Below are 15,596 nucleotides of genomic sequence, written 5' to 3' on the forward strand. Positions count from 1 at the left end.
ATAGTTGCCCAAGTCTAGGAAACACAGAGAGTCCCATACAGGATAAACCCAAGGAGAAACATGTTGAGACACATATGAATCAAACTAACAAAAATTAAATACAAAGAAAAAATATTAAAAGCAACAAGGGAAAAGCAACAAATAACATACAAGGGAATCCGCATAAGGTTATCAGCTGATATCTCAGCAGAAACTCTGCAAGCCAGAACGGAGTGGCAGGATAAATTTAAAGTAATAAAAGGGAAAAACCTACAACCAAGATTAATCTACCCAGCAAGGCTCCCATTCAGAATCAGCTGAGAAATCAAAAGCATTACAGACAAACAAAAGCTAAGAGGAAATTCAGCACCACCAAAATAGCTTTACAACAAATTCTAAATGAACTTCTCTAGGCAAGAAACACAGAGAAGAAAAAGACTTACAAAAACAAACTGAAAACAATTAAGAAAATAACAATAGCAACATACATATCAATAATTACCTTAAATGCAAATACATCAAATCCTCCAGCCAAAGGTACAGACTGGCTGAATGGATACAAAAACAAGACATGTATATATACTGTCTACAAGAGACCCACTTCAGCTCTAGGGACACATACAGACTGAAAGTGAGGGAATGGAAAAAATATATTCCATGCAAATGGAAATGAAGAGAAGGAGAGAGTAGCAATTCTCATCTCACACAAAATAAACTTTAAAATACAGACTGTTACAAGAGACAAGGAAGAACACTGGATAACGATCAAAGGATCAGTCCATGAAGAAGACATAACAATTGTAAATATATGCACCCTATATAGGAGTACCTCAACATAAGGCAAATGCTAACAGCCATAAAAGGGGAAATTGACAGTAACACAATAATAGTGGAGGATATCAAGATCCCACTGAAACCAATGGATACATCATCCAGACAGAAAGTTAAGGAAAACACAAGCCTTAAATGACACATTAGACCAGACACACTTAATTGATATTTATAGGACATTATATCCAAAAGCAGCAGAAAACATCTTCTTCTCAAGTGCACATGGAACATTCTTCACAACAGGTCACATCTTGGGTCACAAATCAAGCCTTGAAAATTTTAAGAAAACTGAAATCATATCAAGCGTCTTTTCTGACCACAACGCTATGAGATTAGAAGTCAATTACAGGAAAAAAAAAACTGTAAAAAACACAAACACATGGAAGCTAAACAATATGTTATTAAATAATCAATGGATCACTGAAGAAATCAAAGAGGAAATCAAAAAATACCTAGAGACAAAGGACACCAAATACACGACACTGCAAAATGTATGGGACACAGCAAAAGCAGTTCTAAAAGGGAAGTTTATAACAATACAAGCTTACCTCGAAAAACAAGAAAAATCTCAAGTAAACAACCTATCCTTACATCTAAAGCAACTACAGAAAGAAAAACAAACAAAACCCAAAGTTAGTAGAAGGACAAAAATCATAAAGATCAGAGAAGAATAAATGAAATAGACACAAAGAAAACAATAGTAAAGATCAATAAAACTAAAAGCTGGTTCTTTGAGAAGATAAACAAAATTGATAAACCTTCAGCCAGGCTCATCAAGAAAAAAAGAGAGAGGATTCAAATCAATAAAATTATAAATAAAAAAAACAGAAGTTACAATGGACACCACAGAAATAGAAAGGATCATAAGAAATTAGTACAGGCAACTCTACATCAATAAAATGGACAACGCAGAAGAAATGGATAAATTTGTAGAAAGACAGAAGCTTACAAGATTGAACCATGAAGAAATAGAAAATATGAACAAACCAATCACAAACACTGAAATTGAAACTGTGATTACAAATCTTCCAACAAAAGTCCAGGACCAGATGGTTTCACAGGCAAATTCTATCCAACATTTAGAGAAGAGATAACACCTACCATTCTGAAACTCTTCCCAAAAATTGCAGAGAAAGGAGCACTCCCAAACTCATTCTATGAGGCTACCATCACCCTGATACCAAAACCAGACAAAGATACCACAAAAAAAGAAAATTTATAGGTCAATATCACTAATGAACATAGACACAAAAATCCTCAACAAAATACTAGCAAATTGAATCCAACAGCACATTAAAAGGATAATACACTCTGATCAAGTGGGATTTATCCTAGGGTTGCAAGGATTCTTCAATATACACAAATCAAACAATGTGATACACCACATTAACAAACTAAAGAATAAAATCCATATGATCAACTCAATAGATGCAGAAAAAACTATAACAAAGTTCAACACCCATTTATGACAAAAAAAAAAAAAAACTCCAGAAAGTGGGCTTAGAGGGAACTTACCTCAACATAAAACAGACCATATACAACAAAAACTACAGCTAACAATTAATCAATGGTGAAAAGCTGAAAGCATTTCCTCTAAGATCAGGAACAAAGCAAGGATGACCACTCCTGCTAATACAACTCAACATAGTTTTGGAAGTCCTAGACACAGCAATCAGAGAAGAAAAATAAATAAAAGGACTCCAAATTGGAAAAGAAGAAGTAAAACTGTCACTGTTTGCAGATGACATGACACTATGCATAGAAAATCCTAAAGATGCTATGAGAAAACTACTAGCACTCATAAATGAATCTGGTACAGTTGCTGTATACAAAATTAATACATAGAAATCTCTTGCATTCTTACACACTAACAACAAAAAATCAGAAAGAGAACTTAAGGAAACAACCCCATTTACCACTGCATCAAACTGAATAAAATACCTAGGAATACACCTACCTAAGGAAACAAAAGACTGCTATGCATACAACTATAAAATACTGATGAAAAAAGTAAAAGATGACACAAACAGATGGAGAGATATGTTCTTGGACCGGAAGAATCAACACTGTGAAAATGACTATACTACTCAAAGCAATCTACACATTCAATGCAATCACTATCAAACTACCACTGGCATTTTTCACAGAAATAGAACAAAAAATTTCACAATTTGTATGGAAACAAAAGACCCTGCATAGCCAAAGCAATCTTGAGAAAGAAAAATGGATTTGGTGGAATCAGGCTTCTGGACTTCAGACTATACTACAAAGCTACAGTAATCAAGACAGTATGGTACTGGCACAAAAACAGAACTATAGATCAATGGAACAGGAGAGAAAGCCAGAGATAAACCCACACAAATATGGTCACCTTATTTTTGATAAAGGAGGCAAGAGTATACAATGCAGAAAAACCAGCCTCTTCAATAAGTGGTGTTGGGAACACTGGACAGCTACATGTAAAAGAATGAAATTAGATCATCCCTAACACCATACACAAAAATAAACTACTCAAAATGGATTAAAGACCTAAATGTAAGGCCAGACATTATAAAACTCTTAGACGAAAACATAGGCAGAACACTCTGTGACATAAATCACAGCAAGATCCTTTTTGACTCCCCTCCTAGAGAAATGGAAATTTTAAAAAACTAAACAAATGGGACCTAATGAAACTTAAAACTTTTTGTACAGCAAAGGAAACCATAAACAAGATGAAAGGACAACCCTCAGAATGGGGGAAAATATTTTCAAATGAAGCAACTGACAAAGGATTAATCTCCAAAATTTACAAGCAGCTCATGCAGCTCAATATCAAAAAAACAAACAACCCAATCCAAAACTGGGCAGAAGACCTAAATAGACATTTCTCCAAAGAAGGACAGATTACCAACAAACACATTAAAGGATGCTCAACATTACTAATAATTAGAGAAATGCAGATCAAAACTACAATTAGGTAGCACCTCAAACCAGTCAAGAATGGCCATCAGCAAAAAATCTACAAACAATAAATGCTGGAGAGGGTGTGGAGAAAAGGGATCCTCTTGCACTGTTGGTGGGAATGTAAATCGATACAGCCACTATGGAGAACAGTAGGAGGTTCCTTAAAAACTTAAAATAGAACTACCATACGACCCAGCAATCCCACTACTGGGCATATACCCTGAGAAACCCATAATTCAAAAAGAGACACGTACCACAATGTTCACTGCAGCTCTATTTACAATAGCCAGGACATGGAAGCAACCTAAATGTCCATCAACAGATGAATGGACAAAGAAGATGTGGTACATATATACAATGGAATATTACTCAGCCATAAAAAGAAACGAAATTGAGCTATTTGTAGTGAAGTGGATGAACCTAGAGTCTGTCATACAGAGTGAAGTTAAGTCAGAAAAAGAAAAACAAATACCGTATGCTAACACATATATATGGAATCTAAAAACAAATGGTTCTGAAGAACCTAGGGCCAGGACAGGAATAAAGATGCAGACATAGAGAATGGACTTGAGGACACTTGAGGGAGGCAGAAGGGTAAGCTGCAATGAAGTATAAGCAGCTTCTAGAGGGGTGGGATAGGGAGGTTGGGAGGGAGATGCAAGAGTGATGAGATGTGGGGATATATGTATATGTATAGCTGAATCACTTTGTTATAAAGCAGAAACTAACACACCATTGTAAAGCAATTATACTCAACAGAGCTGGAGGAATCAGGCTCCCTGACTTCAGACTATACTACAAACCTACGGTCATCAAGACACTATGGTACAGTACGGTACTGGTACAAAAACAGAAATATACATCAATGGAACAGCATAGAAAGCCCAGAGATAAACCCACACACCTCAGTCACCTTATCTTTGACAAAGCAGGCAAGGATATACAATGGAGAAAAGACAGTCTCTTCAATAAGTGGTGCTGGGAAAACTGGCCAGCTACATGCTAAAGAATGAAATTAGAGCACACCCTAACACCATACACAATAATAAACTCAAAATGGATTAAAGACTTAAATGTAAGGCCAGATACTATAAAACTGTTAGAGGAAAACATAGGGAGAACACTCTGTGACATAAACTACAGCAAGATCTTTTTCCATCCACCTCCTAGAATAATGAAAATAAAAACAAAAATAAACAAATGGGACCTAGTTAATTTATTAATTAAACTTCAAAGCTTTTGCACAGCAAAGGAAACCATAAAGAAGACGAAAAGACAACCCTCAGAATGGAAGAAAATATTTGCAAATGAAGCAACTGACAAGGGATTAATCTCCAAAGTTTACCTGCAGCTCAATATCAAAAAAGCAAACCAATCAAAAAGTGGGCAGAAGATCTAAATAGACATTTCTCCAAAGAAGACAAACAGATGGCCAAAAAGCACATGATAAGATGCTCAACATCACTAATTATTAGAGAAATGCAAATCAAAACTACAATAAGGTATCACCTCACGTAAGTCAGAATGGCCATCATCAATAAGGTCTACAAACAATAAGTGCTGGAGAGGGTGTGGAGAAAAGGGAATCCTCCTACACTGTTGGTGGGAATGCAAACTGGTACAGCCACTATGGAGAACAGTATGGAGGTTCCTCAAAAAAGTAAAAATAGAGCTACCATATAATCCAGCAGTCTCACTCCTGGGCATATATACGGAGAAAACCAGAATTCAAAAGGATGCATGCACCCCGATGATCACTGCAGCACTATTTACAATAGCCAGGACATGGAAGCACCTTAAATGTGCATCAACAGAGGAATGCATAAAGAAGATGTGGTGCATATATATACAACTAAATATTACACACCCATAAAAAAGAACAAAATAATGCCATTTGCAGCAACATGGATGGACCTCGAGATTCTCATACTTAGTGACTTAAGTCAGACAAAGAAAGACAAATATCATATGATATCATTTACATGTCAAATCTAAGAAAAGGCTACAAATGAACTTATCTACAAAACCAAAATAGAGATACAGAGGTAGAAAATAAACTTATGGTTACCGGTGGGTGAGGGTGGGGGAGGGATAAATTGGAAGATTGGGATTGACACATACACACTACTATATATAAAATAGGTAACTAATAAGGACCTCCTCTACTCAATACTGTGTAATAGCCTCTATGGGAAAACAATCTTAAAAAGAGCAGATATATGTATTTGTGTAACAGATTCACTGTGCTGTACACCTGAAACTAACACAACATTGTAAATCAATTATACCCCAATAAAAATTTTTTCAAAATAAATAAATGAAATAAAATATATTAATAGTTTTTAAAAAAGAACAAATAAGGAAATTGCAGATAATACAGAACTATCTGTATTATCATAGATAATAATGCAGATATTAACGCAGAACTATAACAATGAAACAAATTATTCTAGCTGTGATTACCAACTATGGAAATCTGAATGCCTCCAACAAACTTTATTAGGCTGCTTATATTTCCTTCTATATACATCACACTTTTCATTTGCATATAGGAAATCTAATAAATAAATCAAAACTGTTCCTGATTCTCCTTGTTCAAAAACAAAACTAGTTTAGATCACCCCAGCTCTATAACCCACAAAATACAGAGACCCCAAAAGACATGTATAAGAATCTTCATAGCAAGAAACCTGTAGTAATCCCAGCCTAGAATCAACCCAAATGTCCATCTTCAGTAAAATGAATATACATACATTATAGATTATGATATATATATTCCTAAAATAGACTACTACATAGCAATGAGAATAAATGACTATATACCCAACAACACAAGTGAATCTGAAAATGGGCACAAAAGTAGCAGGAAACAAAAGAGGGCATAGCATATGATTCCAGGCAAAGCAGAATTTTGGTTCCAGAACCCTCTGGCAAGAGCACAGTGACTCGAAGAGCCACAAAGCGAATCTTTGGGATGATAATAATGTTCTGTTTCTTAAACTGTACACTGATTGCACAGATGTTTTCACTTTGTAAAAATACAGTTGACCCTTGAACAGCAACATGTTTGAAGTATGTGGGTTTACTTACACTTGGATTTTTTTCAATAGCAAATACTACAATATACACAACCTGCAGTTGGCTGGATCCATGGTTGGTTGAATCCACAAATACAGAGGGCCAACTAAAAGTCATATGCAGATTTTCAATTGCACAGAGGGTAGGTGCCCCTAACCCCCATGTTGTTCAACGGTCAACTGTAATCAGTCTGTATACTAAAGATTTGTGTACTTTTCTATATACGTGTTGAACGTAAATAAAAAGTTTACTTTAAAAAAAACAGATTTTTCAATTCTGAAATTAATTCTGTCCCTCACACAAATCTCAAAAGTTTATCTTCACTAAGCTATCTCTTCTAAGATAACGGGTCTTACTTTACATGCCTAAAATATTGTGTACTTCAAATCCAGGTCTCTAGTTAACTCAATGATTCACTTTTCATTTAAGTTTATTTTGGTCTTGCTCTTTTTTTTAATGTATACATTCTATGAGTTCAAAGTTAACAATGCAGCTACTCAAGGAAGTTAGTCTAAATCTGCAATTTACACAGTGATAAGAGACAACCACTGTAAATAACACCCATGTTAATGTTCTAGCTATATAATTAAAATTTTTATTCCAAGGAGTTATCTACTGACAAACTGATGGACACAGTGAAAATTTTAATTCATGCTCATGGAGTTCTCATAGAAATGGGACCTAAGAAGGGACCAAAGAAGCCAGTTTTTATACTTTTTAGACAGAGAAACACTAAATTTATAAGAAATTTATAGGACAAAAATAACTTAGGCATTGGGTGCTTAATTAGTGAAGAATCTAAACTGAGTTTGGGCTTGGGGTAATAAATTAAAGAAGTAACAAGGTCTGTTTGTATAGGCTTTTTGACCTCAAATTCCCTATCTCTGTTGATAAGAATTTCCTTCCACCTTCATTTTTCATATGCAATTTATTCCCTACTTTCAGGAAGACAGAGAGGAGGTTCAAAGTGTCCCTCTTGCATCAGCTCTTTCTTAAGTAACTTTAATTCAAAATAATCAATATGCCATTGAGGCACACTTTGGGGCAACGTACCCTGGGCCCCAACAATAGCAATAATAAAATATTTATAACAAGAGAATTCACCAAATTGAATATTTAAAAAGCAAACAAAAAATACCAACTACAGAACCATCTATCAAGAAATTCAATCCAACAAATATTTTGTGAACACTTACTATGAATATGAAAATCTATTAAACACAGAAGGAAATCAAAACATAATAAGGGGGGCTTCCCTGGTGGCGCAGTGGTTGAGAGTTCGCCTGCCAATGCAGGGGACATGGGTTCGTGCCCCAGTCTGGGAAGATCACACATGCCGCGGAGCGGCTGGGCCTGTGAGCCATGGCCGCTGAGCCTGCACGTCCGGAGCCTGTGCTCCGCAACGGGAGAGGCCACAACAGTGAAAGGCCCGCGTACCGCAAAAAAAAAAAAATAATAATAATAATAAGGGGGTAAAACATTGGTGAATGGGGTATCTACTCACTAAAAAGTAACTTTTTAAAAAAAACAAACAAAAAAAATCATGAATAAGGCATGGTCCCTGTCCTATCTGAGATAAAGATATATCAAATAATTACAGTAAATTCATTGGTATGGAGCACTTAACATATACCTGTACGTGAAGTCTGTTGTTTATAAGTCAAAAATTCAGAGACTGAGTATATGCTTCCATAATTAAAAGTTATATTATTATAGACAAAATACAACCAAGTGAATCTGGGCTACATCCTCATTTTTCTCAGAAGACAGGATAATATAAAAATAGCAATAAACTGAATATCAGGAGACCTAGATTTTAGTCTTGCTGTTTTTATTAAATAGTTGTAAGACCTCAAGCAAGTCATTAACTCCTTTAAATTTTGCTTCTTTGTGTGCAAAATAAGGCAGTTGATTTAAATCAACTTTGAAACAACTTCTCAAAAGATTCTGTAAGAGAAAGCCAAAAAATAAAGAGGGAAAATAATCTACATGGATGAACAAAAATACAGAGTTTTTAAGCAAGAATATCTACTAACTACATGGTAACAGAGTCTTCTAATGAAAACCTAGAGTAACTAACCCTAGACTAAAATCAGAAGACCTGGGTTCTAGTACTACTCATATGACTATAGGCAAATAACGACCAATTTCAGCCTTAGTTTCCTGAACATTAGGTATTAGCTTCCTATACAGTTGGGACATCTACTTTGCTACCCTCACATGGCTGCTATTGAAAATAAACTGATACAAAAACATGTTATTTTGTAAACTTAAAAATTGTACAAATATTCCCATTACTAAAATATGATTTAAGATAATTTTGTATGGACAGTGAAAATTTATCTATTTTTCTACTTAATTTTCTCTAAGGAAAAAAATATCAAGAGTAACAAATTAGTTATTGTGTATATGGCACCTCAATCATTACCAAAAAACCTGTTGATAAAATCTTCCCAAAACATTTCATCATAAGGACAAATATTTGACAACATCATTATTAAGTATTTACTATATTCCAGATTCTGTGATAAATCCTCATAATAACCATATAAGACAGGTAATACCATTATTCCCTACTACAATGTTTAAACTGGGCTCAGAGAAGTCAGGAAACATTCCCCAAATCACAGAACTAATGAGTGGAAACGCCAAAATTCTAATCCCAAGAAGTCAAACTCCAAAGTCTAAGTCCTTAAATATAAACACTATAGCACCTCTACATACCTCTTAATACTACTTTTATAACACTTTTACGTGCCTCACAGTTTCAACTCTACCACTAGTCTAAAGAGAATGACTACACTATCTGCATACGCAGAAAAACCTACAAATCATTTTTTAAAGCTTAATTTCAACTCTGGGATCTGAACCTCTGACAGACATTCAGAGCTTTCTGTCATTCTTTCTCCTTCTAATTAAATATGAGAAAGGGAAATGGTGAAAGCATTATATGAAAGGGAAGGGAGAAAGGCTCTCTAATACCTTTATGTAAGGTCATTTTTCTCCTAGTGTCTTTGATTCTACTGGTTCAGCAAGCTGAAAGATACTACCTAAGGTAGAACTTTGGGTCTTCTCCAACCAGTGAAGTTAAGAACCTACTGACTACATATACTCAGACAGGATTTGCCAATTCTAAGTCTTCCCCATAGATGAACTTACTGACTGTCCTCTGACAACAAGGATGGTAAAAGCTTGGATCAGCCCTACATAATAATGGTTCACTGAGAAAACTTATGATTCCCAAACTCTTAAATTTCTAAACATCAGTATTTCAAAGAGAATCTTATATGACTACAGTTATTATTATATAGCCCAGCAGAGACATTTCTTTATTGCCCAAGTTGAAAGGCAATAAAGAAAAGGTTATTAATTACTAATAACTTCAGTAAAACTAATAAATATAAATTAAAAAGGAACCTATAACGTGGCTCCAGGGACATCTCTCATAAAACACAAAAGAATATAACAAATGGCCAAAATAAAAATAAACTATGTATAAAAAGCAGGAAAATATTCTGCTGAGAAATGACTAAGATGAAAAGATAATTTATAATACTACTATGTGTACTGGGTTAATTGTAATTAATCAAACTTTTCATTGAGTTGTCAATGTAACACTTAATTGGCATATAAGTATTTTTTTAAATTATGGTGAAAGGTATGAATACATGACACAAGTATTTTGTCTCCATCTGCTGGAAAGTAACAGCACTATCCTAACATCAATAAAATTTGTAAATGCTGGCAAAGTAAGAATTTCTGAAGATATAAAATCACATCTTTAATATTTATACATCATTTTCATGAAACTTCAGAGCTTTAATACTTTTTACATTTTGTTATAGAATGTAACAAACCAAAGGATTACATCCTTACAGAACCATACTTTTCATTAATCCATTCAAAATATAAACTCAAATATAAAAACATTATCGAGTATAAAAATATTTAATAAATTTGCTAACATATTATAGTTAAAATAATCTTCCCAAGTACTAATAATTTAAATGAGGCCTTAAAAGACTGCATGTTTTATCATTGCTTTCCTATATGTAAACTGAACCTTTAGTAATAATCCATAGATGCTCATAATATAAAACCATACAAATTTCACATCAGATAATCAATATACATCATTGTTCTGCAAATACATAAACAGACACAGATATCTGCAGACTAGATCAAAATTACAGCATCAAGCAGAAATATTTAAATAATAACTAGTGATAAAATTTAGATTTAATACATCTCAAAATCTGATTTAGATTATTATTCATTTTTGGAATTCATAATACATCTTGCCAATCTACTAGCAGACTCAGTTGATTCCCTTAGGAATACCAAGTTATAAGAAATGCCTGTGTGGTTACAATCAAAATATGAAGATACCTTTAGTAACTGATGACACATTACAGTCTTCTGGTGGAAGACCTGTCCCACCATCCTTCCAGTATGGGTTCAATTCTCTTTCCAGCAGTCTGAACTGGAACAAAACATTTTCAGAGGTCACAATTTTAAAATAACCCCACCATAAAATATATTAATAAATTAAAAACCTGAGACTCAGTTAACAATTGTAACCTTAGGGAAATACTTTAAAAACTCTTAAGACACACTCTTTTCCAACTTGCAGGAAATAATGTCTAAATTAATATTCATTCAATGCTTTTCTTGAATACCTACCATGAATCAGAATTGTGCTAGATGCAGAAAATGTAATAGTCAATATGCCTAACACAGCCTTTGCTAGCTTATGAGATAGTGAGGAATACAGACAATATACAAGTAACTGTCAAGTGCTTTGAAGACAGAAGTACAGAGTGTTAAAGCCATACACAATTCAAACTCCTCTCATGCTGACAAATCAAAGACTTCCTAAAGGAAGTAATATGAGTACTATTAGACCTAAGGATGAGCAAGAATTAGCCAGTTTCTTCTGTGGGAAAAGAGAAATAAGAGGTTCCAAGTGTAGGAATAAAAGCATGTTCATAGGGCTTCCCTGGTGGCGCAGTGGTTGAGAGTCCGCCTGCCAATGCAGGGGACACGGGTTTGTGCCCCGGTCCAGGAAGATCCCACATGCCGCGGAGCGGCTGGGCCCGTGAGCCATGGCTGCTGAGCCTGCGCGTCCGGAGCCTGTTGCTCCGCAACGGGAGAGGCCACAACAGTGAGAGGCCCGCGTACCGCAAAAGAAAAAAAAAAAAAAAAAAAAAAGCATGTTCATAAAGCCCAAGAGGAAAGAAAAAGCACTGCACCTTTAGGGAACAAAGTAATTCAGACTGGCTAAAACTTGAGAAGCATGAATGAACATCAATAAGAGATTAGGTTATAGAATAATCAGGGACTAGGCCACAGGAACCACTTTAAACTGCTATTGGAGCTTTCTGCTGGGGCAATGGTAAGTCATAAACATTATCAGCTTTGTGTTACACAAAGAGCAAACTGGTTTCAGAGTGGAGAAAAGACTGGAGAAAAGCAACATTATAGGTAGGAAACCAGTAAGAAGATTGTGGCAGTAATCAGGAAAAAGATGACAGTAGCCTAGTCACAGTGCAAGTGTCTACTGTGTTCCAAGCACTATGCCAGGTACTGGGGCTATAATTAATAAGCCAGGCATAGTCCTTACCATCAAAGAAATTATGGCCTTGAGAAAGGAGAAAGACAAGCAATATTAATATAGAAGAGTGCTATGAAAGTAAAGACTGCTATAGAAACATATACTAGGGGTATCCAATTTGACTTAAGGGGTCAGAAAATGCTTCTTAGAACTAATAATGGCAATTATTAGAAATAATAATGGCAATTAGATAGAGAAGAATGGAAAGAGTTAAATGTTAGTTAGCTTCCAGAACCAACCTTTGAAAACAAAAATGTTGGATAAAAAATTTTTAAAAAGCATTTAAAATGTATTCATGAGCTGACAAAAAAGTACAGAATCTCCAAAGAACAAAATTTAAGTTAGGAATTTCCTGGCGGTCCAGTGGTTAAGACGCCGTGCTTCCACTGCAGGGGGCGCGGGTCCGATCCCTGGTCTGGGAACTAAGATCCCACATCACATGGTGCGGCAAAAAAATAGAAAAAAACAAACAAAAAAATTTTTATGTTAAAGGTTAACTTAGAGGGATAAGCAAAGTAGTAAGGATTTGACTTCTTATAATGTACACACAAAAAGATTCTGCCACCTCCCTTTTTAGCCTACTGTAAAATCTCACAGTATCTACAATTTCTTCCAGTGGTCTTATTTGGACACTCAGAGAGGTACATATCAGATATTCAACAGGATAACAAAGGCTAAAATTACAAACTGAGGAGGACAATTGACAACTGGTAAGACGAATTATGAGATACTATCTGAAAGTACACAAAAGACACAAGACTGAATATATAAAGAACTACCATCAGTAAGAAAAAGATAAAAAACATAAACAAGCAGTTCATACTATAAGAAATCTAAATGACAAAAAAAAAGATCTCTCCTAGTAATCAGAGGAATGCATATTAATACATGAAATACCATTTCTCACACATTATTCAGCATGACATAATTTTAAAGTTTGACAATACAGATACTAAGTATGGTTAAGAAACATACATTGTTGGGGCACAATAAATTGATATAATCTCTTTGCAAGTGTTTGTGAAAGAAAATAGGTGCGTACTTAATAACTTAGCAATTCCACTTCTAAATATGCACTATGGAGAAATTTAGCACTGCTTGTAATAGTTTGTAAGAGTGAAAAACAAAATATCCATTCCAAGAGGAATGGATATTTACAGAATGGCAGAGTTAAGATTATGAAAGACTATACAGTGATTGAAAGGAATGAAATAGAAATAAAATATATCAACATGAATCAATCTCTAAAACATGCTCAGACCTTCTAGTCAAGAGATTTATTAAAGTTCAGTTCATGTTGCCATGTTTGTCTCTGCTCAGGACAAACCGAAAAGATATACAAAATATAAAACACTGCTAAGTTCAAAACAAGATAAACCCATCTCTGTGGACCAAAAACAGAAGAGAAATGCAAAGCAGTAAGCATAACTGAAGCCACATGACTACTGGGCTCTATGTGCAAGCAGAAAACGTTAGTCCTTAGTTCAATTTCTAAAACATAATAAATACTAAAGGTGCTCCAGCATATACAGGGGAATGGAAACAAAGCCAAGGACTGGAGTGGGGAGATGCCCTGCTTATGAAAAAAGGTTGAAAAATTGGTATGCATCTCTATGTGCTATAGACTGGTTTTATAGATATGTGCCATAGATCTGAAGCTTACAGCACAATGTGAGAAAGAAGCCAAGAAGACACAAAGACTTGAGCATTGGCTTTCAAGCTTTTCTGTGACCTTGACCCATAGAGAGATTTTCTGTGTGTATGTGTATCCAAAACAAAGGTTTTAGGAAACAAAACGTGTATTTGTTACATGTAATACATGCTGATATTTTATATTTTTAAATGATGACAGCAATAAATTTCTGACTCACAATATGAAAAACATTAGCATAAAGCACAAAAGAAATGATATCCTCAATATAAAGAAGACATATGAAATCAACATGCTTCACACTGAAGCTTCAGTTAAGGACCATCATTTTAGTCTTCTTCCTACGATCTTCATTTATTTTCACTCCCATTATAGGAATTATCATTTGATTCTAAGGCAAGGGCCATATTTTCCTCAAAATAAACCAAACATTTATCATGTGTTAAGAATACGATGATGTAGGAAGGAGAGATCAAGATGGTGGAGTAGGAGGATGTGGAGCTCACTTCCTTCCAAGAACACAACAAAAATACATCTACATGTGGAACAATTCTCACTGAAAACCAACAGGAGACTGGTAGAAAGACTCTTATACAACAAAGGCTGTAAGAAAAATCCACACAGATTCAAGTAGAAAGAGAAGAGAAGCAATCACGTCAGGAATTGTGGCCCTGGGAGGGGACACAGAAAAGGAAGGAGATTACATGGACTCAGAGATCCTCCCTGGGGGGTGAGCAATTCAAGCCACATATTGGGTTCCCTAGTCCTAGGGTCCAATGCCAAGAAGACAAGTCCCCTTAGCTAATTGGAAAACCAGTGGGACTAACAGGGGGACTGTAAGAAACCTAGACTCTGCTCATGAAGAGCACATACAAATTTGATTACTCTCAAAACAAGGCAGCAGAAGTAGACTTAAACTGCCCCAGGACTCTGACCAGTTTCCTACAACACCCCCAGCCCATGCTCCAGCCTAAGCCAAGTGCCCACTACAGCACCACTTGCTCCATGGCACAGTTCCATACTGGGGCAAGGGATGCTGCACCCAAGAAGAGTACACAGTTGTGAGAAATGAACCCTGCTCAGATCTGGAACAGCATCTGAATGGAGTGACGGCAACCACTAAAGGTGCTTGGCGAGGCAGCACATCAGGAGCAGTCTGTAACTCTGACTGGTCTGGGACCACCACAGCCCACTCCCTGACCGAAGCCAAGTGCCCATTCCAGCCTCTCTTGCTATGCCATGCAGCTCCAAACTGGGGCAAGGGCTACAGGACTGAGGGAAGTATGCTGTTTTGAGGGACAGAGCTAACCTGACCCAGAATGGCATCTGACGGGGGTGGGGGAAGGTGGCAGTCGCTGCAGCTGTTTAGGGAAGCAGTTCATTGGGTGAGGTCCGAAACTCAGACTGGGGTCCAGAACACCACAGCCCACACCTGACCTTTGCCAAGCACCCACTCTGGCCCCTCTTGCTCCAATACTGGTCCCCTCTGGGGCAAAG

General features: G+C 35.8%; 1 protein-coding gene across 1 annotated transcript in view; it reads right to left on the bottom strand.

Annotated features, from left to right (window-relative positions):
• CWF19L2 (CWF19 like cell cycle control factor 2) overlaps positions 1-15,596 on the bottom strand; it is a 195,461-nt gene that overhangs the window by 132,674 nt on the left and 47,191 nt on the right. Inside the window, exon 6 of the mRNA XM_082845542.1 lies at positions 11,224-11,317. Within this exon, the coding sequence (XP_082701668.1) occupies positions 11,224-11,317 (94 nt within the window). The remainder of the gene's footprint in view (positions 1-11,223; positions 11,318-15,596) is intronic.

This window comes from Leucopleurus acutus, assembly GCF_964270905.1.
Source record: "Leucopleurus acutus genome assembly, chromosome: 8".
Taxonomy (NCBI): domain Eukaryota; kingdom Metazoa; phylum Chordata; class Mammalia; order Artiodactyla; family Delphinidae; genus Leucopleurus; species Leucopleurus acutus.